This window comes from Trachypithecus francoisi, unplaced genomic scaffold (genome assembly GCF_009764315.1).
Source record: "Trachypithecus francoisi isolate TF-2019V2 unplaced genomic scaffold, Tfra_2.0 Lachesis_group13, whole genome shotgun sequence".
NCBI classification, from domain to species: domain Eukaryota; kingdom Metazoa; phylum Chordata; class Mammalia; order Primates; family Cercopithecidae; genus Trachypithecus; species Trachypithecus francoisi.
The window spans coordinates 1,433,195-1,458,682 of NW_022681458.1; the positions used below are offsets into that span (position 1 = coordinate 1,433,195).

Here is a 25,488-nt window from a genome sequence, read left to right on the forward strand (position 1 = left end):
AGAGGAGACGTGCTGCTTCTGGGCCATGGCATGTTGGCCAGGTGTGTGTGGCACTGAGATGGTGGCACCACATCCTTGGGGACTCTGAAAAGCAGCAACACCTATTGCCTGGGAAAATGGAACTCTCAGTTCTCCAAAACCAAACATGCCTGTCACCTTGTACCCATCTTGGGACAGGATCACCACTTGAGGCTGGGATTTGGCTTAATCCACAAAGGTGAAGGCCCAGAGTGAAGGTGACACATGGCCTCCCTGTGACATCCAGAGGCTACTCAGGCCCAGGAGGTCCAGCCAAGGGGCTGGGTAGGATTCGGGGAGCCTGCTCTTAGGCTTGTGTATCAGAGGAGGGGGCCACGCCCAGCTCCTGACCAGCTGCAGGTTCCAAGTCCTGGCAGGCCAGCCCACCCTACACAGCTGGGAATATGCAGAGGACAAGAGTCGAGAGAAAGAGGGAGGGAGATCAGGTTTGCAGAGTGGAAGTTTTAATGGGACCATCACCATGATACCCCATTGCAGCAGGGGCAGGCTGGAGCCCCAGGCCCCGTCCGCCTCTCCCAGCATGGTGGGCCTAGAGAGAGCACCAGCACCACCTCCCACTTTCCCTAGGGTATTGCTGTGCCCATGTGCCTCCCACCCCAGGAAGCCACAAGAGACAGACTCCCCCTGGGTCCTGGGACTCCCTGTTCTGAGGGGCTAGGGTTGCCTGGGGCCAGGGGGCCCTCCCCAGGTACAACTGTTCTCTCCCTGTGTCCCCTGCCCCCACACTGAGGGAATGTCTGTGTCCTTGTTCCTCTGCCAGGGGCCAACTGAGGCTGCCAACCCCAGGGGCGGGGTGCAGGGCTGTGCGGGGAGGGTGGCTCAGATCCCTGCAAGGAGGCGTGCTGCAGGGACAGCACAGCCCGGGCCCCTGGCAGATGTAAGGCACAGTGTGGCGGTCACCGTAGGGCTGCTGGGGCCCTTGCCCCAGGGGCAGCACCTGGCAGGTGCTGGCATCTGGGGCTAGGCACAGCTGTCAGTGTTGAGACAGGAGGCATGGCGTGTGCGGGCTGGCCCCAGGGCCTGCAGTGCAAGAGAGCTGGGAGTGGGGAGGCCAGGTCCACAGGTCTCTGCCGGACACAAGGAGGTCCCTCTCCCCATTCTCCCTGCCTGGGAGAGCCCAGGGGAGGGGCTTGTGGGCCTGGGCAGAGCTCATGGCCAGAGCCATAGGCGCAGTCATGGCAGGCCTGGCCCACAGAAGGCACAATTGTGGTGTCTGGGAGGTCGAGGGTCAGCCCACCAACAGGGCTAGGCAGACACATTGACGTCCCTGAGAGAGATGGCACTGCTGGGGGCCTCATCCCCAAGCAGCAGGGCCTGTGCGTCCGAGTCTGTGTCTGCTTCAGCCCTGCCCAGCTCCGTGCTGGGCTCTGAGGCAGGCTCTGTGCTAGAGCCCAGGCCCTGGGACAGGATCTGCTGGATGGCTCTGCGCAGGTTGGGGTGCAGCCGGCCCTGCGTCTGGTAGAAGACCTCCAACGCGAAGGACTTGAGGGCACCGGTGCAGAGGTCCTCGTACAGCGGGATGGTGTACATGCGTGACATCTGCGGGAGGGTCACTCAGTCACACTGGTGGGCTCCCCAGGCCCCTCGAGCCAGCCCACCCTGCCAGACCAGCCAGGCGGCTCTCCCACCCCTGGGTCCCCAGTTTCATCATCAGGGCTGTGGCCTGGAATCTGGTGTCCAGGAGCCCTGCCGTTAGCCTCCAACCTCCACCCTACCATTCCAGGCCACCATGGAGTCCCCATCTCCAGGGAGCCTGGGCCGGAGGGAGCACATACAGGGAACAGGGAGCCAGGGCCCACGGGCCTGAGGGCTCTGGGTTCTCTCTGAGGAGGTTGGACGTCCCCTCTGCCCAGACCTGGACGCTGAAGGCCCAGGGCCCAGCAGGCTGAGGTGGCCTGGACCCCAGACTCCTGCTCCCAGTTGGTCCCTCCCACAGCTTCTCCAAGAACTGGTGGAGTCCAGGCTGCCCTCTGGCACCTGCACCCGGTGCATGCCCCCACTCCCAACAGACCCCTACGTCTTCCCCACCCCATTCTCCAGAATGTGCCTGGCCTGCCCCAACAGCTCAGACTAGGGAGTCGGGTGGGACTTCCACTCCGCATGGCTAGGCCGTTCCAGGCTGGTCCCCCGGGCCGGTGACTGCACCTGGCTCTCCAGAAAGCGCCGCACCCTGTGGAGATCAGGATAGTAGTCGTTGCGGACCACGATCTGCAGCCAGCGGATGCGGATCTCAGCGTTCATCGAGTCCAGCAGGGAGGAGTAGCACTTGGACAGGCTCATCACCACCTCTGCAGGGCAGGGGGCAGGTCAGGGCTGAGCTGCTGTTGCACCCCAGCCCCTGGGCCACCCCCATCAGCTGCAAGGACCCACCCTGTGGCAGCGGGGACCCGTCCAGGAGCCGGTCCAGGAAGAGTGCTGTCTGGAAGGTCCTCCACTTGGAGATGTCAATGGCACTGGCTGAGGCAGCTGCCTGGTCCAGGGGTTCTGCAGTCCACAGCTGGAAAAGGGCCTCCACGGGTCGGGTCAGGCTGGATCCCTGAGACAGGTCCGGCTCAGCCAGCGGCGGGCCTGTGGCATTGAGCCAGCGCTCGAATTCCAGCCCTGGAGGGGAGAAGTGACCCTGGGGTCCCTGCCCGGGCTGGGGAGGGGCTGCCTGAGCCATCTGCCCAGGAGACCCCAGACCCTGAGTGTGTCCCAGGCAGGTGGCCTGTTCCAGGGACATGGGCCGTTCAGGAAGGCAGGGTCAGCTCCAGCCAGCACTGCTACTTGAAGCCACTGAAGGAGCTTCTGTGAAGGGGTACAGGGAGGCAGAGGCTTGGGTTGGTGACCCAACCACGCCTCTCCTGGGTGGAAGACACCCGCTCCACGCCTCTCCTGGGTGGAAGACAATGAAGTAGTCTAAACCCAACCTCAGTGCTGGCAGAGGCCACCTGCGCCATGAGCCAGCAGGGGCGGGATGGGGGCAACAGGCTCTTAAGATGATGTTCCTGCTCTAAAAGGGCAGTGCCCATCCCCTACCCACAAAAAGCTCTTGGTGCACTTGCTGTACCTTCCAAAACTTGGTGTCACCATGCACAGTCCTCCCAGTGGCACCTCACCACCCTCTAGCAATTCTGGCCTCTCCCTCAATGTCTGAACCCTGTAGTGCCTTCCTGGGCCCCAAAACCCTCAGACCCTCAGGGACACCCTTAGAAGTGATGCATAAGCAGGGCTGGCTGCTGTTTTCCAGCTCCAGGACACCCCCATCACCCGCCCTTCCTGCACCAGGCCCTTTGCACACCTGGTTTCCATGGCCCACTTCCTGGGAGTGCCTAACTCGGCCCACTTAGCCTTGTGCCACCGCCCCCAGGCAGGTCCCCAACCCCAGCCCTGTTCTCATAGCATACCGGCCTGGGGCCCATATGGTCCAGCAAGGGTCGGCTGAAGGACAGACAGTGAACTGACGGGGCTTTCCTCCAGGTGGAGTGGCCTCTCAGGCAGCAGAGGCCCCGCCTGTCATCACACCCACAGCTCCCTGACTGCAGCAGTGGGGTCAGCCTCACCTGCCCGGCAGTCCACGCTCTGCTCCTTCAGCTCCGGGAAGAAGCTCAGGAAGGAGTCCAGCAGGTCCTGGGCCACCACACTGGTGAACTTGTACTTCTCTACGTAGGCCTGTGTGGCAGAGGTGGGGCCTCAGCAGGCCTGGAAGGGCGGGGCACAAGCAGCCCCATGAGAGGCCTACAGGGCACTGCAGGGCATACGCCGAGGTACGTGCTGGACACGGGGCAGACGCAGAGGCAGTTAGTAGGCATTGCAGAGCCAGCATTTGGCACACAGGCCCTGCCAAGTGACCAAATGGAGGGTGGAAGAAGGGAAGGTGGCAACCCAGGGACTCCCCGCAAAGAAAGGCAGACTAGGTCCCAGCCAGGCTCACAGGCCCCTGCCAATTCCACGCCAACTGCCAGAAGAGCGGGCAACCCTGTGAGCTGGGGAGGGGCTGGGGGCAGGTGGCAGCAGGGCCGTCCGGGGCACGGGGCTGCTCACTCGGAGAAAGTCATCAAAGCGCTGTGGGTCTCCGCAGAGCTGGGACAGGTAGTACACGAAGCAGTAGCCCTTCTCGTAGGTGAACAGGTTCATCAGGTGGCTGGGATTCACTCCTGCAAGGTGAACACCCACCTGGGCTGGCGTCCGAGACCACCAGTGTCCCATGGGACAGGGAGGGGGGGTGGTCAGGCTCTGAGGAGTAGGAAGGGCCAAGGGCCACAGTCCCTTACACGTCCAGATGTGTACTGATGCCCTGGGCATGCCTCGGGGAAGACTGAGGACTCACACGCCACTGTGACCGGTGCTCAGAGCCAGGGAGGTGGCAGTGGCTGTGGGAGCCTGGGGAGGCCTTGCCCAGGCCAGGGACTCTCAGCTTGGCCTTGGCAGGGGTCCCGGCACAGTGGGGGACAGAGAAGCCACAGCCAGAACACACGAAGGGCAGGCAAGGAGGCCTTGAGGGGTGACATCGCCGGTTCCAGGAGTGGGTCCTGAGGAGCAGGTACCTGGCTCCAGCTTGACCTGCAGTTTGCTGACCGGGCTGTCCTCTCCCAGAAGCTTCATCTGCCGGTGCAGGGCATCCAGGCGGAAGGCAGTCTCCAGGCAGGTGAAGGCAGCACCTGGATGGGGTCCAGAGACAGGGGAGAGGTGAGTGGGTGTAGGGGGAGTCGGGGGAAGCAGGGGGTTGTGGGCACCTGCAGCATGGCAGGGGAGCCAGGCTGGGCTTTCTGCCCCTGGCTCAGTGCCCAGGGCCCCCAGTGGCTGCCCTCCCCGGCCCCGGCCGCACCGTAGGTCTCGGTGGTGATGCGGCGCTGGGCATAGGTGGCCAGGCCCTCGCTCAGCCACATCTCTTCCCATGTGGCGTTGGTGACAGCATTGCCGAACCAGCTGTGGGCCACCTCATGGATGACATCGATGACCAGGAACTCATCGCTCTCCAGGATGGAGGAGATGATGAAGGTGAGGCAGGGGTTCTCCATGGCCACGATGGGGAAGGAGGGGGGCAGGAAGACAATGTCGTACCTGCACCGGGAGGGCGGTGAGGGTGGCAGACCTCAGGGCTCAGACTCCCACCCCGCACACCCACACCCCACCTTCCACCCAGCAGGGATCAGCCTCGCCCCTGCAGTGAGCTCCGCTTCCTCCCCAGGAGACGGGGACAGGACACCCCAGGGGTCAGACGAGGGGCTCCCCCTCTGACTCCTCCTTCCAGTCAACCAGGTCTACAGGTCCCCGGGGCTTACCTGCCCCACATGTACGGCCCATACAGCCGCTCAGCTGCACTCAGCCACTGCTCCACTGCGCCCGACAACTTGCTGGTGGCCGTGGGCAGGAGGCACGGCTCGGCCCACACGCGGCTCCTGTTGCATGCAGAGAGGGTGAGCTGAGGCCGAGCAGCCCCAGCCCTGCTCACCCCAAAAGGCTCTCCCACTGCCCTGGGGCTCCAGTAACACCCACACCTCATCCAGCCTGGCTGACCACCCTAGCCCGCAGCCCGCCCTGCCTCACTGGATGGGCAGCTACCCTGGCCCTTCCCACAGCAGGGGCAGAGCTGCATTCTAGGGGTCACTTAGCTTGTTTTATCTCTGGGTTGAAGGCACCAACGAAGGTGTGAGGGTGCCAGGCTGTGCGGGGGCCTTGGCAGGAAGGACCAGTTTGCAAGGCAGGCACTGGGTGGGCCAGGCTGCTGGGTCTGAGGGCACATGGGTAGGAGGGCCTGGCAGACAGGGCCCTGGCAGTGGCATCAAGGCAGGGGCAGGGCTGGCCCAGAGTACCCAGAGGCCAGTGGGGGTCCTCAGCAGGGCAGCTGTGGACACAGGTCACAGACCCCCAGTGGGGCTCTCCCTGAGGCCTGGGCAGCCCGGAAGGCCCTCCCTACCTGGGCCCGATGTCTGCTGGCTTGAGGTCTCCGGCCACCAGGGCCACGAGGTAGGCGGGCACAGGATGTTCCATGTGGAAGTGGAAGACGCCTTCTTCCTCCATGTACGCACTCTGGGTGGCACTCATCAGCACCTGCACCCCCGATGGCGCCTGTAAGGAGGCCAGACTGAGACCAGGTGGCCCCACTGTCAACACACCCACAGCCCAGGCCAGGGAGCCTGTCAGGCTGCCCCACATTTGTAGCAGGAAACCCTACATCCCCATCAGGGAACGTTTCTGTCAAAGAACTTTTCTCCAAAGACCTGCCACCCTCCACTCGGAACCCCGAGCTCCCAGCCTGCAAACCTCATCCCAGTGCAGACGGTGCTGCCAAGCTCGGGCCCGGTGACCCACAGACCCCACCAGAGATCAGCAGCTCTGTCTGGAGATTCCTTGTCTGGGGCCCCTACAATCCCTCACCCTGGGTCCAGGACCCTGAACCCTTCAGGCCTGTTGGAGGCAGCCCAGCTTCCCCCATTCCCTGCAAAGCAGCTCCTCCCATAGAGTAGGGAGGGTGGGCTCCTGCTAGCACTGTGGCATGCTGGCAGCTGGGGCCACAGTCCAGGCAGGTAGGAGCAAGGGGGAGGCGGTGTGGCTAGGCCGCTGGGCTGTCCTGGGAGCAAGGTGATAGCAGCTGGCAGCCCCTGACCTTGACGACGGCAGAGTAGGTGCACTTCACGGCAGGCGTGTCAAAGCACGGGAAGAAGGAGCGGTTGCACACGGAGTGGCCCTGGGTGAAGACGAAGGGCTTGGCGCAGCCATAGGTCAGCTCTGGGTCCAGCCACCAGATCTGCGGGTAGGATGGCACATCAGCAGACGGCCACCCAGCTGGGGTGCTGGGCCCTAGCCACTGGGCAGCAGCCTGAGAGAAGGCAGGAGGCTCTGGGAGGGGACGATGGCTGGATTATCTTGCTGAGTTCATCGGACGCCAATAGCCACCCCCTAGCCTTCACTTGCCTGCAGAGGTAGGGGGACATCCCGGGCAGGTGACCCAGGGTGTGGCCTGCACTGTGTCATCAGGGCCAGACCCCAACCCAGGCAGGAGGCCCTGTGTCAGGGAGCTGACAGGGGAATCTCCCAGCTAACACCAGGGCGAAGAAAGGGAATAGCCCATCATTGCATTATCTTAGCTTCCTTAGGGAAACGAAGGCAAAGTCGGAATACATTCAGTCCAAATTCCCAGCAGCTCGTCTGGTCATGGCCAGGAAAGGGAGCCTGGGATGTGGAACCTGGGCAGCCAGAGCCTCCTGATGGCTACACACTGGCAGGCAGCACACCCGAGCCCAGAGCTGCCCTGAGCCCAGGCAGCCTCACCTGGAGGGACCCCGCAGCACACCCGAGCCCAGAGCTGCCCTGAGCCCAGGCAGCCTCGCCTGGAGGGACCCCGCAGGAGACAGGCTCCAGGCCAGGGAATGGCAAGCAGGGAGTGGAGGCCAGGCCAGAGGCCGCTGCCGGCAGGGGACAGGAGTGGCTAAGGGAAGGATGGCCGGGGCCACTGCCTGGAGGCTGGGGGCTGCGGCGAGTGCCGTGGAATGGGTGTGCTCACAGCAGCTGCTGCCCACCTAAGGTCACCCCCTGGCAAACCTCTCATCTGCACCATAGCTGTTGAGGCTTTCCTTACCCCTAGATGCTGAGGCCAGGCCCCAGCCCCACTGAGACGCCCGCACCCCTGGGCCCTCCTGCCACTATCCTGCTGCACCCATCTCATCTTCCCTCCAGGAATTCTGACCTCTCAAATGAGGGCAGCTCAGAGTCTGGGAGGGGGACCCTCTCCCAACCACAGCCACATTACCTCCGTCCCGAGTCAGCCCTGCACGCCGTCCCCACCCTCCCCTCTGCCGGAATGAGACTGTCAAGGCAAACTGAATTGCTCCTCATGCGTGGGCCCTCCCAAGACCATGAGTGGGAGATGCCCCCAACACCTTCTGAGAGTGGACAAGTGGAATCCACAGCTGATGGCCACTGATGGCCCGGAGGATCCCAGACCAGGAGGGCTGCCTCCCCCCCCAGACCCGGCCAGACCCCTGCCAGCACTCAGATCTCTTCCAAACTTCCTGTTGGTGCCCTGGCCCTGCCAGGCAGCAAGGTGGCACAGGCGTCTTTCGTTCCTGCTAAGCCCCGGGCTGCCAGGGTGTTCAGGACCCACCTGGGGAGCCATTCACAAATGCAGCCTCCCCCTTGGGGGTGCTGGGACCTGGGAATTGGTATGAAGGAACCTCCCTGCAAGAGTCTCCTCAAGGCCAAGGAGAAGCCCATTCCTCAGTTCTCACCTGTCATACTGAGAGGCACACTTGCCACCTGTCAGAGCCCTGGAATACCACAGCAGGGGTGGGGCTGGCTGGCCAGTGGCCTGCACACCCACAGGGGTTCTGGGAGGAAGGTGAGGTGGCAGGTCCTGCTTAGGGCTCCTGGGAAATGTAGAGGAAGCCCACAGGGGTGCACTGGTCTGGGTTCTTCCTGCCCAGAGTCACCTTGGCTCTTTGTGGCTTGACGCCTCTCTACCACCTCTCCACCACCCTGTCTATTTATGTGCCGTGATCAGTGACAGCTGGACTTCCCTGCACCTCCACAGCTGTGTGCGTGTTGCATATGTTGGGTGTCACATGTGTGCCATCCATACCACCTGGGGATGCAGTATGAACCCCCATGCTGTAGGCAGGAAAGGCCCTGCTCCATCCTGTACACACCCCACTGGTGGAGGTGGAGGGGGTGCTGCAGCCACAGCGCCAGCCTGAGCCACCTGGTCTTTCTTGCAGAGCCTCTAGAGTGGTGGGTACCCAGTGTGAAAGCCCTGCAGAGCCTATGTGTGTCTATGTTGGGGTCGCAGGGCCCACTGGTCTCAACACTCCACCAGTGCTGGCCAAGGGAGCCCCAAACTGAGCATCACAACCACCCCCCTCCCATGGCCCTTTCCTCTGCCTCTGGCTTGGACACATCTGCAGGCCCTGGTCACGTGGAGGCCCTTCCGCAGCTGACACTCCAGCCCTACCCTCGGTGCCAGGATCCTGCAGATGTACACCTTGGTGGGTGACAGAAGCTGCTCATGTCCCCAGGCAGAGACTGAACACCTGAACGGGAGGCTTCCCTGAGTGACGTGCTGTCCCGTGTCCCCGCAGGACTCCGGCCTCTATGCAAGGGTCCTATGGGCTCACAGGCAACAGCTGGGAATCACCGGGGTGAGAGGAGGGGGGCACCTGTAGGGCACAGATTCGCGTCCCTCAGTCTGGCCGTGCGGCGAGAGGCCGCTAGCAGCGCCCTGCGGACCGGCCCGCAGCCCCGGCGCCCGCCCCGGACTCACGGCGGGGGCGTCGGTCGAGGTGTAGCGCAGGATAACCTGGAAGGGCTGGTGCTCCTGCAGCTCGGGCGGCAGCGTGACGGTGAGCGAGGAGCCGTAGTCGGTGAACGGGTCCACCCTGAAGGCCAGCGGGCAGCAGGCGGGCTCGGCGCCGGGCGCCTCGGGGAAGGCGGGCAGCGGGGGCGGCAGCGCGGGACCCGGCCCGGGGGCGGAGAAGGCGAAGGCGCAGGGCGTCTCGGCGGCGGCGGCGGGGGCGCGACGGAAGGCGGCCGAATGCAGGCGCAGGGCCGGGTGCGCGTCAAGCACGAGCGCGCGGGGCGCGGGCCGCAGCGCGCACAGCTCGAGCACCAGGCAGCCGGCCAGCTCGCGCGCTTCGGGCCGCAGCTCCAGGCCCAGCTGCAGGTGGCGGAGGCGGAAGAGCTGCGCGCTGGAGGCCGAGGCCACGTCCAGGGCGGGCGGCGGCTCGGGCGGCGGGCGGACGGGCGCGGTCTCGGCGCCGGGCGCCTGGCGGCAGCAGCACTGCGCGGCCATGGCCGCCGGCACTAGGTGAAATCCATGGGCGGCGGCCGCGCCAGGCCGCGGACAGCGGGCTAGGGGCGCCGGGCGGCGGCGGCGGGGCGCGGGCACAACAGGAAGTCGCGCCGGGAGCCGCCCGGCCCGGCCCCGCGCCGTGCGCCGCCCCGCTCGGGCTCCGCTCGGCCGCCGCCGGGGGCGCTGTGCGCGGGGCCGGGGCGCGGGACCGGGGCGCCGGGCGGGGAGGGCCGGGAGCCAGGGGCGCGGGGAGCCGGGAAATCGAGCGCGGCGCGGGGCCGGGGCGCTGTGTTGGGAGCCGAGGCGCGCGGAGCGGCTGAGCAGCACCCGCAGCCCCTCGCTCCCTCCCCAGGCGGCGCCCGGGTGATCCCAAGAGGCGGGATCGCTGCTCCCTCCCAGACACTGCCGGCCAGGCCCCGGGGGCAGCCGCTGAAGGGACCTGGGAACCTTGGGGCCACCGGGGCAGGCTGCTTCCAGGTGTGGTTTGTGCTCCGGAGGAGCGCAGCGTCGCGAACTCAATGTCATCCTTCTATTCGGGGCTACGGGCAAGGCAGGATTCTCCTGGCACCCCTGCCACTCCCCCAAGTCTACCGGTGTGGTCTGTGCTGTGGGTCCTGCGGTGCGAGGAGCTCCGGAGCCTTCACGCCGCGCTGTCAACTACAGCACCCACCAACCACGTGTGGCCATTTAGATGCGAATTAAATAGTTAGAAGTTCAGTTCCTTGGTGGCAGGTGGAGTGAGTGAGTGTGTGTGTCTTGCTGGGAGGAGTGGCTCATGGACAAAGCAGGCAGGAATCATTTCCACAATCGCAGAAGTTCCTCTGGGCAGCGCTGGGGACCTCTCATTAGAAGCCCTGTGCTGGTGTACGAACGAGGGCTTGGCCTGCCTGTCCCCACCCCATCCGCCAGGTCCACCCTTCCCAACGCTATTCTCTGCGGACCTGGCGAAGGCTGTCCAAGGCTGAGCCTGTCCAGGAGCCTGAGCCCCGAGGGAGGAAGGGCTACTTGCCTGGCAGAAGCTGCCTAGTGAGCTCACAGCGGGTGAATTTTGAGGCTGTGGAATAACAGGAGCCATCATGATGTCGCTGTTGTCATCAAGTAAGAATTCAAATTCCTAGGGACAAGGGGCTTCTGGGGCTGGGGGACTATCCAGGAACCCAGGACACCGCTCTCCTCTGCTCCACTGAGGTGTGGCAGTGCAGGGCTGGCTGGACTCAGGTACCGCACTTGACTCAGCGTCAGCCCTGAGTAGCGTTTCCTGTGTCTGGACTCAGCCTCCCCGATGTGTAACCCTCCGTGTCTACCCTCCTTCTGTGGGGCGGGAAGGAAGACTGAGAGGGAGAGTGTGTGTTCACGCTTGCGGGACAGAGCACTGAGGCATCATTTCACTTTTCCCATAGGACCTCAGGTCCCCACGTGCCCACGGCCACGATCTTGGGGCATCCATCCCAAACTCACCAGGAGCCCCTAGGCTTACACAGTCACTCAGAGGTGTGGATCAGCCTTGCATCCAAGGCTGACAGGGAAGATCACTGGGATGGGACCCTCCTCACTGCCCCCAGCGCCCTGCCCGGTGGGGCCCTGCAGTGCCAAGGGCATACTGTTTTCGAGGGCACCCCCAGTTCTACAGGCTCTCCAGAGCCCACCGGGCCATGTACCTGGCTGGAAGAACCTCAGTTCTGCACACGCGGTGCCACACTAGCTGGGCCTGGCCGCCCGGGGGGCAAGTCACCACAGGGAGCTTGGGGGCTTGCCACCCTAGGCTCCGCATTGGACTCAGGGAGCAGAGGTTGGGGTCTTGCCCTGGGCACCTCTCCGCGGCCAGTTCTGCACACAGGAGTCTAGAGTTGCTGTGGCACCTCCTCCCCGGGGGTCCACAAGTGTGCTCCGCACACTTATGCGAGGAGCTGCCCTACTGCACCCCACGGTGCGGGAGGCGCGGCTGAGCCGAGAGGGCGGGGTCTGCAATTGCGCTGCGGGCGTCTCTCGCGCCGGCCCCGCCCCGCCCGAGGAGGCCCCGCCCCCGCCTGCCTGGCATCCCCTGGCGGCGAGAGGCTGCGTCGCAGCCAGGCCGGGGCAGGCACATCTGACTTCTCTAACCCAGGAAGAGGAGCCTGGACGTCGGGACTGTCTGCCCTGGGTTTCTTCCACAGGAATTTTCATATTCCAGCTTTTTGGTGATCAGCGCAATGGAGTGGCTGCGCGGCATCTGCACCCCAGTCTTCCCCTGATGCGCCTGAGGGAGAGCTCCCTGGCTTCACCCACTAGGAGGTGGGTGTGGGCATGGAGGGTTCCAGCGGGCTAGGGAGGGCAGCACAGCTTCCAGGAAAAAGCAGTGTTCAGACGGGGCCGCGTCCTCCCCAGACAGAGAACCAGGGAGCTACCAGTTGTCAGACGGAGCTGGTGGGGTAAAAAGGTCTGATGTGTCCCATAGATGTCCTTCAACCTGGCCGGGGCCCTGCTGCCCTTGTCCTCTTGTCACCAGGGCCAGGTCAGCAGGTAAAGGGTGTGCCCTACCCTGAGGCAAGGGTAGCCGAGGTTTTCAGCAGGGTGCTGTGAGCAGGGCTGAGCCGCAGGGGAAACTGCAGGCCCAGGTCCTCCCTCCTCTCCAAGCCACGGTTCCTCACCTGCTAGTGGAGACTGGTGACTGCTTCCTTCCGGGCTGTTGAAAAGGTTGCATGAGTCATGAGGAGCTTATCTAGAGAGGCCAGCGGCAGGCAAGCCCTCCACAGAGATGGGGGCTGCCCCGGGCACCAACTTATGATGGGGGCCGCGGTACACAGCGATGGGTGGTGCTGACTGGTGACACTGGGCATAGAGGGGCAGCGACCGACAAGGTGTGGCCTATGCTTGAGGCCCAGGCGCACAAGGTGTGGGGAGGAGGCCCTTCTCACTACCACCCCCACGCCTGGCTCACAAAATCGTGCTTCCCATTCCCCCAGCTTTGGGCTCTGCTGCATCAGAGCTGGTCGGTCCCCAGGTGGGATGCTTTTGCTTAGGAACGCAACCGGGTCTCACTGGGAGGGTGGCTCAGACACGGCCCAGCCACGGAAGCATGAGACAACACAGGACTGGCTCTGGCAGGTGGGCATGGGGCTTTGTGAGGCTTCGGGGCCAGGAAGAGTGGTGCCTCCTACTTCTCTCTGGTGGTGCAGTACAGGTAACAGAGGCCACAGCACCTGTGTGGGCAGCCACGCAGGGCCTGGGGCCTTAAAAATTAAGGATTGAGTCACACCACCAGGTGAAGGCCACAAGCAGCTTAGGCACTGGCTGAGGGTAGAACATGGAACGAGTATTGGAAAAGACAGGTAAGAGCCAATCACAGTATTTTACTCATTCTCACATACAGACTATAACTACATGTATGTGTATATATTAACCAATGACTACATTATCTGTGATTCACATGTATTACACACATTTTCCTTTTCTTTTCCCACTCTTACTTAAGGAGTGTTGATTCTAGGATAGTCTTTAGGCCACAGGATGTCCAGGAGAGGTTGTGTCTGAACTAGAGAAGGAATCAACATGCTCAGATGCCTCCAGTGGTGGCTTATGGGGCTCCACCCTCCCAAGGTGGGAGAGGCAGCACTTCACGGGCTTGACAGTAGCTATGTGACTTTAGGTTGGGGTGCAGTGTTGGTGAAACAGGTCAAAGTAGAAGAGGGGTGCAGATGCTGAAAGCCCCCCAGTTTCCTCACCGGGCCGTCCGTCAGCACAGCCTCCTTCTCCCCTGCCTGTCACAGTAGGGGCTTCCCATGTTCGGTGCCAAGATGAGACCAGTGAGCGGGAGGTGGGAGGAAGGAGATGCCCTGTGGCTTCAGCAGCTGGTGGGGCAGGAGGCTCTGCTGGCACCTCCAGGCATCCTCCAGAGCCAGGACATCAGGCAGTGAGGATCTGGGTGGCAGGTCCCTGTGACTCCCGTATGTCCCATCTCCTGTCCTTGGCTCCCCAGCCTTCTCCCTGCATTCAGTTTCTTTCTGCCCACAGTTCCATAAGTGGTTTAGATTTTCCTGACCAAGGCTTGTTTAATAAGCTGAGCTGACCACAGGGAGAGGACAGAGCACGTGGTGGTACAGCACGTGGTGGATGGAGCACGTGATTCCTTCTCTAGTTCAGACACAACCTCTCCTGGACATCCTGTGGTCTCAAGACTATCCTAGAATCAACACTCCTTAAATAAGAGTGGGGAAAGAAAAGGAAAATGTGTGTAATACATGTGAATCACAGATAATGTAGTCATTGGTTAATATATACACATACATGTAGTTATATTCTGTATGTGCAGGTGGTGCAGGGGTCTGTGCAGTCTGATGCACAGACCCCTGCCCCACCATCAAGAGGGGACAGAGACCCTCTTGAGCTGCATTTCAGGAAGATGGAGCAAAACTCAGTGTGGAGGCAGGTGCACTGGGCGGCCGTGGTGCAGCGGGACCATGGAGCTCGGAGGTCACTGGCGGCAAGACCGCGGACCGGGCCCTTCAGCCTGCCACTGAGGCGGAGGATTCTCTTGTGAAGAAAGCAGTAGGAACGATGGAAAACCATACTTCCTAGAGAGGCATCTGGAGCAGTTTTAGTTTTGATTGCTGTTATTACTACTGATAACTGAGCAAAAGTGGTGACGATGCTCGAGAGAAATTTCTGCAACCCATAGTCAACAATTGTATGTACAGTCAAATACAGTGTGTGGTCATTTCTCCCTCAATTTTTGAATCTGCAGTTAACCAAGCTGCCAATGCTTTCTTGTTTATTACTTTATTGCAGCAAATTCCAGATGTGTCTCCAACGGGAAATATACAACCCTCTTGCCTGTGATGATGATGATGATGATTTCAGGCATTAAAGAGGTTATACATTATAAATGACATGCAGACAAAATAATTAAGGAACACAAGACTGTTACGACAGGATTCACAGCACATGATTAAGTGGAAAGAGGTGAATGTGGTGACACTGTGAAGGCCTCGAACGGGGAGCTCCTTCCTGCAGACACAGTCTTCATGTGTTCCAGTGAGCCTCAGTCGATGTGTTTATATAGCAACATCTAATCTGGAAAGAGACAAATGTAAGACATGGCAGGCTTTGCCAGAAACAGCTGAAATGCAAACAGAAAACCCCCTGTTAGACCTATCTGGAAAAACAGACTGTGAAGCACCTGATCATCATTTCAATAGCTGAGCTTCGGACTTAGTGGTAAAAGCCCTGTTCCAGTTGGGCCTGACCAGGTCTTGTTAAGAGGCAAACAGCTTAGAAATGCTCAGTGGATTGACCGGGCACGGTGGCTCACGCCTGTAATCCCAGCACTTTAGGAGGCTGAGGCGGGCAGATCACGAGGTCAGGAGATCGTAGGTCAGGAGATCCTGGCTAACACGGTGAAACTCCGTCTCTACTAAAAATACAAAAAAATTAGCCGTGCGTAGTGGTGGGTGTCTGTAGTCCCAGCTGCTCAGGAGGTTGAGGCAGGATAATGGCATGAAGCCAGGAGGCGGAGCTTGCAGTGAGCCGAGATGGCACTACTGCACTCCAGCCTGGGTGACAGAGTGAGACTGTCTCAAGAAAACAAAAAACAAACAAACAAAAGAAATGCTCAGTGGATCACTGCCATAGCTGTTTACACTGGATTTGAAACCAAATTCCTGCAGAATTCTGTCAAATCACCTCGAGATCAGAAAGGGACAATGTGTGGGTCTCCCTTTGGTTCCTGCTGCTCTGGTCATGTCCATGGTGAGCTGTGTGGGAGCCGTGCTATGGAATAAAAAGTATGGTGACATTTGGTACCTGAGGATTCCAGCTCACGGCATTGTGTTTGACACACTGGTATTCATCATTGTATAACAGAAGCTTATCCCCATTCGTCTGCTGCTCACTATGGGAATGGTGACATATATTCAGGCCCAGTTTATAAACTGGGATCAAGACGTGCATTATAAACTAAATAGTGTCCACACTGTGGTCAGCACATTCAATCTCAGTGAAGAACTTGAGCAGGTAAAATATCTATTTTCTGATAAAATGGGAACGCTCACTTGCAATATTAAGAGATTTAAGAAGTGTAGGTGTAATTTATGGTGCAACACCTTCTTCCATCCAAGCCCTGAGATTTTAATGACCACAATTTATTTGAGAACATTGAGAATGGCCATCCCACAGAAAACTATATAGAACAATTTCTTACCCTGTTATCTGCGTGCCACACTGTTATCCCTGAGAGAGATGGAAATATGTAATCTACCAGGCTTCCTCCCCAGATGAAGCAGCTTTAGTGAAAGGAGCAAAAAAACTTGGCTTTGTTTTCACTACAGGAACACCATAGTCTGTCACCATAGAAGCTATGGGAGAAAAATTCACTTTTGAAATTCTTAATGTCCTGGAGTTCTCTAGTAATAGAAAAAGGAGGCCAGGCACGGTGGCTCACGCCTGTAATCCAAGCACTCTGGGAGGCCGAGGTGGGTGGATCACGAGGTCAGGAGATTGAGACCATCCCGGCTAAAACGGTGAAACCCCGTCTCTACTAAAAATACAAACAATTAGCCGGGTGTGGTGGCACGTACCTGTAGTCCCAGCTACTCGGGAGGCTGAGGCAGGAGAATCGCTTGAACCCAGGAGGCAGAGGTTGCAGTGAGCTGGGATTGCGCCACTGCACTCCAGCCTGGGCAACAGAGACTCCGTCTCAAACAAACAAAAAAAAAGAAAGAAAGAAAGGGATGTCCGTAATTGTCTGAACTCCTATAGGACGACTCCAGCTCTATTGCAGAGGGGCTGGTGAAGAGACTATTTCCCCAATCCCCCAAGTTGCCCTTCAACAATGTCTTCGTCAACTTGGCTCTCTAGCTCTAAATGTCCCACGTGGGTATGCATTTTCTCAAACAGAAGCATCTGTGGTCACGCAGGAAGAACCAGTCCATTCTTAGGACACTACTAAAAATAAACGCAAGAAGAGTTGCTTTTCCTGATTTCACCTATGACTGAGATTCTGATGACTGTAGTCTGTACTCATGTCCTTCACTGAGAGTGGCAGACCGTGCTGGCACTCCCAAACACTCAAGATTCTGGGGTATAAATAATGGAGGACCCCATTTGCTTTTTCTTAATCTGTCTTCAGTGTTTTACCAAATGTATTTCTTTTTGTGTCTGTAAGATAATTTGTTCATCAGCTCAGCCAGAAATAGAAAATTAAAAGCACTGTGTTTCACACACACACAGAAAGGAAAACTCGATGTGACAGTGAGGAAGGAGGATAAAGACCAGCCTCCAGTATCAGTGCAGGAACATCCTTCCTCCAGGCAGTAGGCCTTCAAGATTCAAGCTTCAAGCCTCAAGCCTCAGGGCCCAACCCTAAAGCTGGGGGCCCTTCCTGCAGGCAGGACTGTGCCTGGAGGGCCTCCTCATACTTCTGGAGCTGAGACCAGAAGCCCGGGTTGGGTTCCGCTACCGGGCGAGCGCTCTTCACCATCTGCAAACAAGAAGTGCATTGAATAACCCCGAGTTGCCCTAATGGCCAGAAAGGGCCAAAGCTGGCCCCGTTCTAAGACTGGGCCCCGCCCAACCCGGAAGTGCCTCTCCGCTTCCCTAAGTCCGCCCTTACGAGGGAGACCCGCCCCTCCCGGAAGTGCCTCTCCCAATCCCGAAGCCCGCCACGACCGGAAAACCCGTCCCCGGAAGACACGGCCCTGTCGAAACACCGGTCCCCTTAAAGGCCCGCCCACCTGGAAAGCCTGCGCCAGGCTGAGGCCTCGGTGCCGCATAAGGTAGGCGGTGCAGACGGCGGCCGAGCGGCTGCGGCCGTTTTTGCAGTAGACTAGGCAGGCGCCGCCGCCGCGCACCGCGGCCTCCATGGCGGCGCACCTGGGCTCCAGGTGCGCCAGCAGGTCCTCTGCTGGGTCGTCGAACACGGGCACGCGCAACTCTGCCACGCCGGGCGCGCGCGGGCCGGGCTGCTGGCGGGAGACGTTGACGCACAGCGTGATTCCCGCGCGCGCCAGCTGCTCCTCCGCGCCCGCGGCGCGCGCGCTCCCGAGGAAGAGCGAGGGCGCGACTCGTACGAACGGCGGCGGCACTGGCGAGGCGGTCACGCGGCGTCCCGCGTCTCCCGGCCCCATGGCGCCTGCCGAAGAGTCTGCTTGGGGCTCAGGCGCCCGCCCTGAGGATCTATTTTTGGGGCTCAGGCACCCACCCAGGAGTCTATTTGTGGGAGCCGGGCGGGCCGCCGGGCGCCCCCGGGTCCTAGAGGCCTCCGAGGTGGACCGGGCCGGGGCATGGCAGAAGGCTTAGGCCTCGCCAGGGCTCCGGCGCCTTGGACCGCTCTGAGTCCCCTGCTCGCTGTCCTCAGGCTCCGTCCTTCCTGCCCCGGCGGCCTGCGGTACCGGGCTCGCGCCTGCGCCGAGTGGCGTCCCTGTCCGCTCTACTGCGGTGCCTGGCGCGGAGGCGTGGCTCGGCCCGGGCTGCCCACTGCGTGCCCCCGTCGTTGGGCTAGGGACCCGTGGTTGCCCCGTGCCTGTGGACGGCGGGCTCCGTGGTTCCCGTGTCTTCCCCCTTTCCCTAGTGACTGCGTTGTCGGCTTTACGTTTATTCCTTTTTGTGACCCGCTTTGTAACTGGTGCATTTTTTTTCTGTGTATTATAACACATGACTCATCAAATAAAACTAATTTCTCTTTTCATCACTTCTTCATAGACCACACTATTCCTTTTGCTCTATCTTAGTAATTTATTGGGGTCAGCATTGTAACTTTAAAAAATTTAGTATCACTTAATGTCCATGAAGTTGCCATTTAAGATCCCTTCAATTTTTCTGACGTCTGGTAATTTTCAGGGAATGGATACAGTGAAACGCAACTGTCTCACAGCCCTGCAGACATTTAGCGATTGAAGTCTCAGTTTTAGAAGTCTCTCTCGGGGTTATCTTCATTGCTTTGTTCCATCAGCCATCTAGCACTGATAACTGTCAGATCTTTATTGCAGCCTGGGGTTCACTCTTGAGCTAAAGACTCAAATGTGTCTGCAGCCAGTTCTTCACTGGTTGCAGCTCCAGACATTACCTCCGTGGAGGTCTTAACAGCATCTATTTCCCACTTCCTCCACCCTAAGGAAGGACTCCAGCTTTCCTGGGATGGAGAAGGAGTGGAATTCCCTTTTTTTCCCCATAGTTCATGGGAGCCATTGATTAGGTTGGGACATTGTCTCCCTCCACCTTCTAGGAGTTGGCTCTTCTCTGGCCAAAAGTAAAGGCCACACTCCTGTGACTGCTCTGGGAATGGGCTTGGTGTCTAATAACCCATGGAGAGAGCACTTTGGAAGGCTTCTCTGTTCTCGCATGACCATAAGGGAAAGCCAGGCTTGGGTGAAAGCAGAGGAGATGGGAGAGCCAAGGTCCTTGATGCCACTGTTGGGCCACTTAAATGAATCAAACAAAACCTGAAGTCCCTCCTTGTGGACTGTTTCATGAATCATCACCCTTTATGGTTGGAGGATGGTTGAGGTGGGTTTTCTGCTCCAAAGCCTGCTACTTGAACCATCATGCTCCCACACCATTGAGCTAATTCATCCTAAATGTCTCTGCACCTCATTGCCACACACAGTCTGGGCCAGCCTCTGTCTCCTGGACTTGGTGCTAGTCCCCCACAGTGTAACCAGAATGTACTTGCTAAGAACGGAGCATTTCTACATGTTGGTTCTGACTCCTTAGCAAGTTGTAATTCACAACTAATGTGGGTTGTGAAATCAGTTCTGTGGGTCATGATACGCATTTTAGTTTGTAGAGAAATAGACTACATGAAAATTAGAGTGCATGCATGTAGTATGGTGAACTTTTAATGAAACATTTTTCTGAGTTGTTTGTACTGGGTCGTGGTATGAGATTTTACAGTAGAGAGAAGTGAACTCAGAGACAGGCACTGGCATGTGGAGGCAGTGCCCCTAGAACCCCAGAATCCTGGCCCAGCCTTAGTCCCTGGAAAGTTAGTCAGTGGGGAGGGCCAGGGCATCGGCCCTTCACATCCCCTGCCCTGTTCTCAGAGGCAGTCTGTGTTGAGAAATGCAAGCCCTGCCCCTCCAAGAGCCTCTCCTCTTTTTCCAGGAAGGCCCAGCTGTTTCCCACCGTGGTGCCTCTGTACATCCCAGTCCAGTTCCTGAAATGCGCTCTGTAGCCTAGAGAGCTCCTGTGCATCCTGTGAAGCCCCATCAGGAATCCTCTCTCCAGCAGGCCTTCCCTGAGACCCTTGGTCCAAGACAGCCAATCCTTTTTCTCTGCGGTGACTCCTGCGGCCTCCCTCATCTCGTTCCCTCCGCAGGCCTCGAGCTCCCCTTGCGCCCTCCACATTTACCGAATGGACAAAGGCTGGGGCTGGAATCAGGCAGGGCTTGATCAAGCTGTGGCTCCACGTGCCAGGTGATCGGGGCAAGTGAACACTTGGGCCTTAGTTTCCTCAGGTGTCCCACGGCGCTCCCCGTGCCGCCTTCACGGGAGTGTTGGGGGAATTTAGCGCTTTCTCTACCGGGGCACGCAGCCCAGGGGCTGACCGGGTAAGCCGGAGGCTGGGACCCAGGCCGGGCTGGCGGCCGGGACCGGAGCCGCTGAAGTCACAGAGGGGCGGGCACGCCCGGGGGCGGGGACGGGTGCTTCCTGGCGCGGGGATTGGTGGAGCCGGAGAGTGGCCGCGGGCAGGGGGCGGGGCTGTCTCCGGGGAAACGCGACGCTCTCCGGAGGCGCCGGGCTGGCGAGCAGTCGGGGCGGGAGCGCTGGCGTCCGCTGTGGCTGCGGTCCCGTCGGTCTCCGTGCTGTCCGACGCGAGCTCTCCGAGCCTTGCTTGGTGCGGTCCCGCGGCAGGGGCGCTGGGAGCCGGGGCTGGGGGATCTCGGAGCTCCGTGGGGCGGTGGGTGGGGGCCAGGCTCGCCGTCCCCACCCCGGGGAGGGGCCGAAGGGCTGGGGGTGTGGGGTTAGGTGGGCGCGGCGTCTCCCGAGCGCTCTGGCTTCCGAGGCCCGTGGGTGAGACCCGCTGTAAGCGGCGCTCCTTGGACGACAGTGGGCGCGGGCCTGGCCCGGCCACGTGACCGCGACCGCCCTTGCCGTGATTCCCGCCCACGAAGGGACAGGGACACCTGGGGACGCGGGCGAAGTTTGCCCATGGTTCCGACTGGCCTCCCTGAGGACTCCCAGGGATGGTGGCCCGGGGCCGGTGGGTGGCGGCCCAGGCTCCGGCGCGGTTCAGGGAGGGTCTTGGGTTCTCTGAGGCGCAGGGGCTGCGGGGGCGGCCTGGGGCGCTCTCCGAGTTCCCGGCGGGAGCCCTGGGGGCAAACGTGCGGTCCTGACGTTGCTTCCAGGTTGGAAGAGCACAGACATGGAAGGGGGCCATGCCTCCTTCAGCTTGGACGACGAAGTCTCCGGGGCTGCCAGCCCCCAGCGCCCGCTGGAGGGGAAGCGCGGCGAGACCTCTGCTGCCGAGGAACTGGGGCCCCTGAAGAATTGCGCCGTCTTCGCCACAAGGTGCGGGGGACTCTCTGGCAGGGAGGTCCGACCCGACCCTGACCTGGGGCCCGGGGTTAGCCGGGATTCTCCTTAAAGCAAGCAGTACAAATCGCGGAACTGGGTTACTCCCTGAGAACTAGTTCTGGAGAATCCGAAAGCCTCACCGCTGTTTCAGCGGCCACTGAGGACAACGACAGTCGATGGTCCTGGGAACCTTCTGGCCCTGCACGCTCTGCCACCCGTGTCGCCGCCTAGTGGAGGGAGGGGACGTTTCCCTCACGAGCTGGGGCGCCCGAGCTGCCCCCGTCTTCACAGCTCTGTCGTTCGCAGCCAGGGCTGCTTTGAGCCAGGGGCTGCCCCGGGCTGTACCCTCTGTGCCTTGGTTTTCTCTCATGTGGAGTGGGGATGCAGCATCCCAGGAGGTGCCTGTCACCCCATCGTGCTTGTCCCTGTTTGTGGGCCTCCAAAGCTCAGTCCCAGCCCCGGCCCAGTGTGATGGGTGTTGAGGACCAGCCTCCACGCCACCCATAGGGTACCCAAACTCTGGTGGGGACAAAGGATGGAAAAGAGACAGGTTAAGACTTGAAAGGTGGGGAGCCAGGGGGCCAGTTGCAAAATGGAGGCTGCAAAAGGCTCAGAGCTCTGGTGTCCACACTATTTATTGACTACAGTCACTTAGATCTGAGAAGCAGATGTTCAGGGTGGAACTGTGAAAGGGTGGCAGTGCGTCATACACATAATCTATAGGAGTAGCAGTTTCAATGAATCTCCTTTGTGCTCAAACAACATATCTTTAACTGGAGAGTAGCTAGTGGGAGCGGCTTCACTAGGAGCCTGCACGTCTGCCCACATTCCAGTGCTTCAAAGGAGTGTCTTTCTCCTCGAGCACCATGTTTACAGATAAAAGACCGGATCTTGCTCTGAGCATGGGAACATGATGGCGATTAGGAGGCTTTCCTCCTCAGAGGGCTCTTGTGGCTTTCCACAACTTACTGTCCCATATTTTCATGGCCAGTTGATACAGGCACCCCACAAACCCTTTTCCCACAAGCCCTTTTCCCAACAATGGACTTTGGGAGGTGGCTGGGTTTAGATGGAGTGGTGAGGATGGAGCCCATGATGGGATGAATGTACCTGTGAGAAGCAGAAGAGCCCAGAGTTCCCCCATCCTCTCTCACTACCATATGGGGAGCCAATGAGAAGGCAGCTCCACAGGCCAGGAAGAGGACCCTCCCTAGGCAGGGACACTGCCAGCACCTTGGCCAGGGACTTTCGCCCTGCACAGCTGAGAACGGAAGGCCCTTTGAGATGCCCCGTCCATCTGTGGGGGTCTCAGATGCTCCATCCATCTTTTATGGTCTGAGGCACCCCGTCCACCTGTGCTGGTCTGGGACGCCCTGTTCTTCTGTAGGGGTCTGAGACACGCCATCCATCTGTGGTGGTCTGAGGCGCTGTCCGTCTGTGGTAGTCTGAGGCACCACGTCTTCAGTGGTCTGAGACGCCCCGTCTGTCTGTGGTGGTCTGAGACACCTTGTCCATTTGTGGGGGATCTGACATGCCCCATCCGTCTGTGGATGCCCTGTGAGTTATGGCAAATCCACCCTGGTTTGTGCTCCCCTGTGTTGCAGCATACTACCCAGCCGTGCATCCATCCATCTGTCCACCCATCCACCTGTCCATCCTAGTATGAGCTGGCTGCCCCTCAAGATGCCTTCCGACCTTCCATGGGTCCACACGTATGGGCAGTCTGCTTTCTGTCCAGCTTGGGGCTGGCACTGCTGGCTCTTGAATGAGGACCCTGCTGTGGGCACTCATGTCCTGCAGGCCGCTGGAGTGGGACAGAGGGCCGTCGATCTCAGGAGATGCTGCCAGCAGGCCTGGGCTGGACAGGCTGACGGGCCTGGCAGCATCTCCCCTATCCGTTGGCAGCCTTAGTATGCATTCCACTTCCTTTGTGACCGTGGGCCATCGCTGTACCCTCTGTGCCTTGGTTTTCTCTCCTGTGGAGTGGGGATGCAGCAGCACCTGTCCCGGGGCTATAGGATGAAATGAGATGTTGAGTTGTGCTCAGGGGTTGTGCTCAGCACTCACTGAAGGCACTGCAGCCATCTCGCTCTTCCCTCCCTCTGCTCCTATCCTTTTAGGGATGTTTCAGCATCCTCTGAGAAGGAAGAGGAGGAATCTGAGGGCCCGCTGAGGGCGCAGGACCTGAAGGAGGCCTACATCCAGCTCGTCCAGGGTGTGCAGGAGTGGCAGGATGGCTGCATATACCGAGGGGAGTTTGGGCTGAACATGAAGCTTGGATATGGCGAATTCTCTTGGCCCACAGGCGAGGTAACTGCTTCCACACTTTCTCCGACTCCTCCCCCAGAGCCTCTGGTGGCTGGCCTTTCTCCTTCCAGGAGTGATGGGACAGGAACTCTTAGGCCCATCAAATGGAAGGATGCTAGGCTAAAGTTTTTCCTTCTTGAGAAATGTCCAGAGAAAAGCATCTTTCCCAGCTTCCAGAATCACACCCATGGTGTGCTGGGGTCCGCAGGATGAGGAAGCTCTGACTTAAGAAGGTAAGTTCTTATTCTGGGCAAACGTTTTAAAATTATGAATTACCATAGCAACTCGTACGTTTACCTTGGTGAAACTACCTGTGTCTAGGCTTAAGCAGAAGGCAGCGAATGTTCCAAAAGACAAAATGAGAACAAGTTTTGCACCCCCAGGCTAGGTCCTGAGCCCACATTCAATGCAGCTGAAACTGAAAAGGCCTCTGTTGGTGCTTGTAATGGAAAGTGCAGGGGTGAGGTAGCCTCAGGCCTGCCTGGATCCAGGGTTCTAATGATCTAACTAGGCCCTCTCTCTTTCCATTTCCACGAGGGGGTTCTAAGACTGACCTTGTTCCATCTGCCCAGCTCCTGGGGGTGGCATCTAACACCCCTGGGAAAGAGAAAGGCCCCAGCAGGATGCTGGTCTGGCTTGGGGATGCATGAACTGGTCAAATCCATCAAGGGTGGGGCAGGGGTAAGGCATCTTCTGGATGGCCAGGCCTGACCCAGGCTCTGGGGCTGGGTCCCTTGGGGAATCCTCTCTGTAGGGAGAGGGTATCTGCTGTCAGAAGAAAGGGAAGGGACACTAAGCTGTGAAAACTGCCATGCCCTGCACGTCGGGGTCAGGTCTGGGTGGACTGTGAGCATGATGGCTGTGTGTGCACTCCAGGCCCATCCTGTTTCTGAGAAAAAGGTGGTGCCTGGCACTCAGCATGAGGGTCTCCTGGCTGGAAGCCCTTGTCATGAATGTCACATTCTGTTTCCCTCCGGGGGCCTTGGTAGAGGGGTAGTCTCTGACACACTCACCCCTGTTGTTTGTGGAGCTCACGTGTCCAACCAGTGATGAAGAGGCATAAATCAGAGTCCTGCCCTGTGCCCACCGGGGCCCAAAGCCAACCTCCAGGGCCAGCCTGTCACCTGTGAACCTAGCAGGGAGCTCAGCAGCATGGGGCTCCTGAGTGGGGACAGGACCCCCCAAACCTAAAGTCAAGGTCACCAGGGAGAAGGCAGGTCTGTGCTCTCCTGACTCAGGATGTCTAGGCAGTTTTAAGCCTCCCCACAGTCCCCCACCTGAGGAGAAGACAGAGAGGGAGCCTGGCTGTCGGGTTGACTGCCTGGTAATCCCTCTGGGTGCTTCAGGTGCCAACTCTTAATAGTTGCATGCCAGGCACCCCTGAGTTCTGCCACAGCCCTGGGTGGTCCCCATTCATTGCCAACCAGGCATGGTGGCTTGGCCTCAAGGGCATCCCATCAGGTTCTGGAAGAGCAGCAATTTCTCACCAACTTCTCCATCTCACAGTCATACCATGGTCAGTTTTACCGGGACCACTGCCATGGCCTGGGTACCTACGTGTGGCCAGATGGCTCCAGTTTCACGGGCACATTTTACCTCAGCCACCGGGAAGGCTATGGCACCATGTACATGAAGACACGGCTCTTCCAGGTGAGGGGGCTGCCATGTGCTTGGTTGGGGGCAAAGCGGCTGTGTGTGTCTAGGCCACTGGACAAAAAGATATTTAGGTCCTGGGGAAGTTTATTTAACTACAAGCAACTTTTTTACTTTTAATGATTAAAATGGTACCAATAATAAGGGTATAGATAGAAAATAAAAGCCTCCTTGTATTTTACTCCCCAGCGGGATACTAGCAAATCGTTATCTATTCTTTAGATGTAAGAAATGCA

At 59.4% G+C, this 25,488-nt stretch overlaps 3 protein-coding genes and 1 long non-coding RNA gene across 13 annotated transcripts in view; 2 read left to right on the top strand and 2 right to left on the bottom strand.

The window, feature by feature from the left end:
* Nucleotides 1-460: 460 nt before the first annotated feature.
* RNPEPL1 (arginyl aminopeptidase like 1) lies at nt 461-10,516 on the bottom strand. 4 transcript variants are annotated; one of them, XM_033229627.1, is made up of 11 exons: nt 9,278-10,516; nt 6,629-6,769; nt 5,939-6,090; nt 5,304-5,420; nt 4,847-5,082; nt 4,566-4,679; nt 4,063-4,175; nt 3,582-3,690; nt 2,410-2,640; nt 2,185-2,327; nt 461-1,578 (listed from the first exon to the last, which is right to left on the bottom strand). In XM_033229627.1, the coding sequence occupies exons 1-11, from the start codon at nt 10,328-10,330 to the stop codon at nt 1,285-1,287; spliced, it is 2,703 nt and encodes a 900-aa protein (XP_033085518.1). In that variant the 5' UTR covers nt 10,331-10,516; the 3' UTR covers nt 461-1,284. The 4 variants fall into 4 exon arrangements, with proteins under 4 accessions (XP_033085518.1, XP_033085520.1, XP_033085521.1 ...); XM_033229629.1 differs by having other exon boundaries at nt 469-1,578; nt 2,410-2,607; XM_033229630.1 differs by having other exon boundaries at nt 1,285-1,578; nt 9,314-10,516.
* Nucleotides 10,517-10,752: 236 nt separating this feature from the next.
* LOC117094300 lies at nt 10,753-14,854 on the top strand. Its single transcript, XR_004441483.1, has 2 exons — nt 10,753-12,076; nt 13,257-14,854. It is a non-coding gene; the product is annotated as an uncharacterized LOC117094300 (long non-coding RNA).
* On the bottom strand, nt 14,542-18,476 carry DUSP28 (dual specificity phosphatase 28). 5 transcript variants are annotated; one of them, XM_033229635.1, is made up of 4 exons: nt 17,512-18,476; nt 15,981-17,258; nt 15,464-15,550; nt 14,542-14,854 (listed from the first exon to the last, which is right to left on the bottom strand). In XM_033229635.1, the coding sequence occupies exons 1-2, from the start codon at nt 17,902-17,904 to the stop codon at nt 17,121-17,123; spliced, it is 531 nt and encodes a 176-aa protein (XP_033085526.1). In that variant the 5' UTR covers nt 17,905-18,476; the 3' UTR covers nt 14,542-14,854; nt 15,464-15,550; nt 15,981-17,120. The 5 variants fall into 5 exon arrangements, with proteins under 5 accessions (XP_033085526.1, XP_033085527.1, XP_033085525.1 ...); XM_033229636.1 differs by lacking the exon at nt 15,464-15,550 and having other exon boundaries at nt 17,055-17,258; XM_033229634.1 differs by lacking the exon at nt 15,464-15,550.
* Nucleotides 18,477-20,353: 1,877 nt separating this feature from the next.
* Nucleotides 20,354-25,488, top strand: part of ANKMY1 (ankyrin repeat and MYND domain containing 1) — a 73,878-nt gene continuing 68,743 nt past the window's right edge. For all 3 annotated transcript variants that reach the window (XM_033229623.1, XM_033229625.1, XM_033229624.1), the window contains exons 1-4: nt 20,354-20,612; nt 21,124-21,286; nt 23,413-23,602; nt 25,106-25,249. In XM_033229623.1, coding sequence (XP_033085514.1) covers nt 21,141-21,286; nt 23,413-23,602; nt 25,106-25,249 — 480 coding nt within the window. In that variant the 5' untranslated portion in view covers nt 20,354-20,612; nt 21,124-21,140. The remainder of the gene's footprint in view (nt 20,613-21,123; nt 21,287-23,412; nt 23,603-25,105; nt 25,250-25,488) is intronic.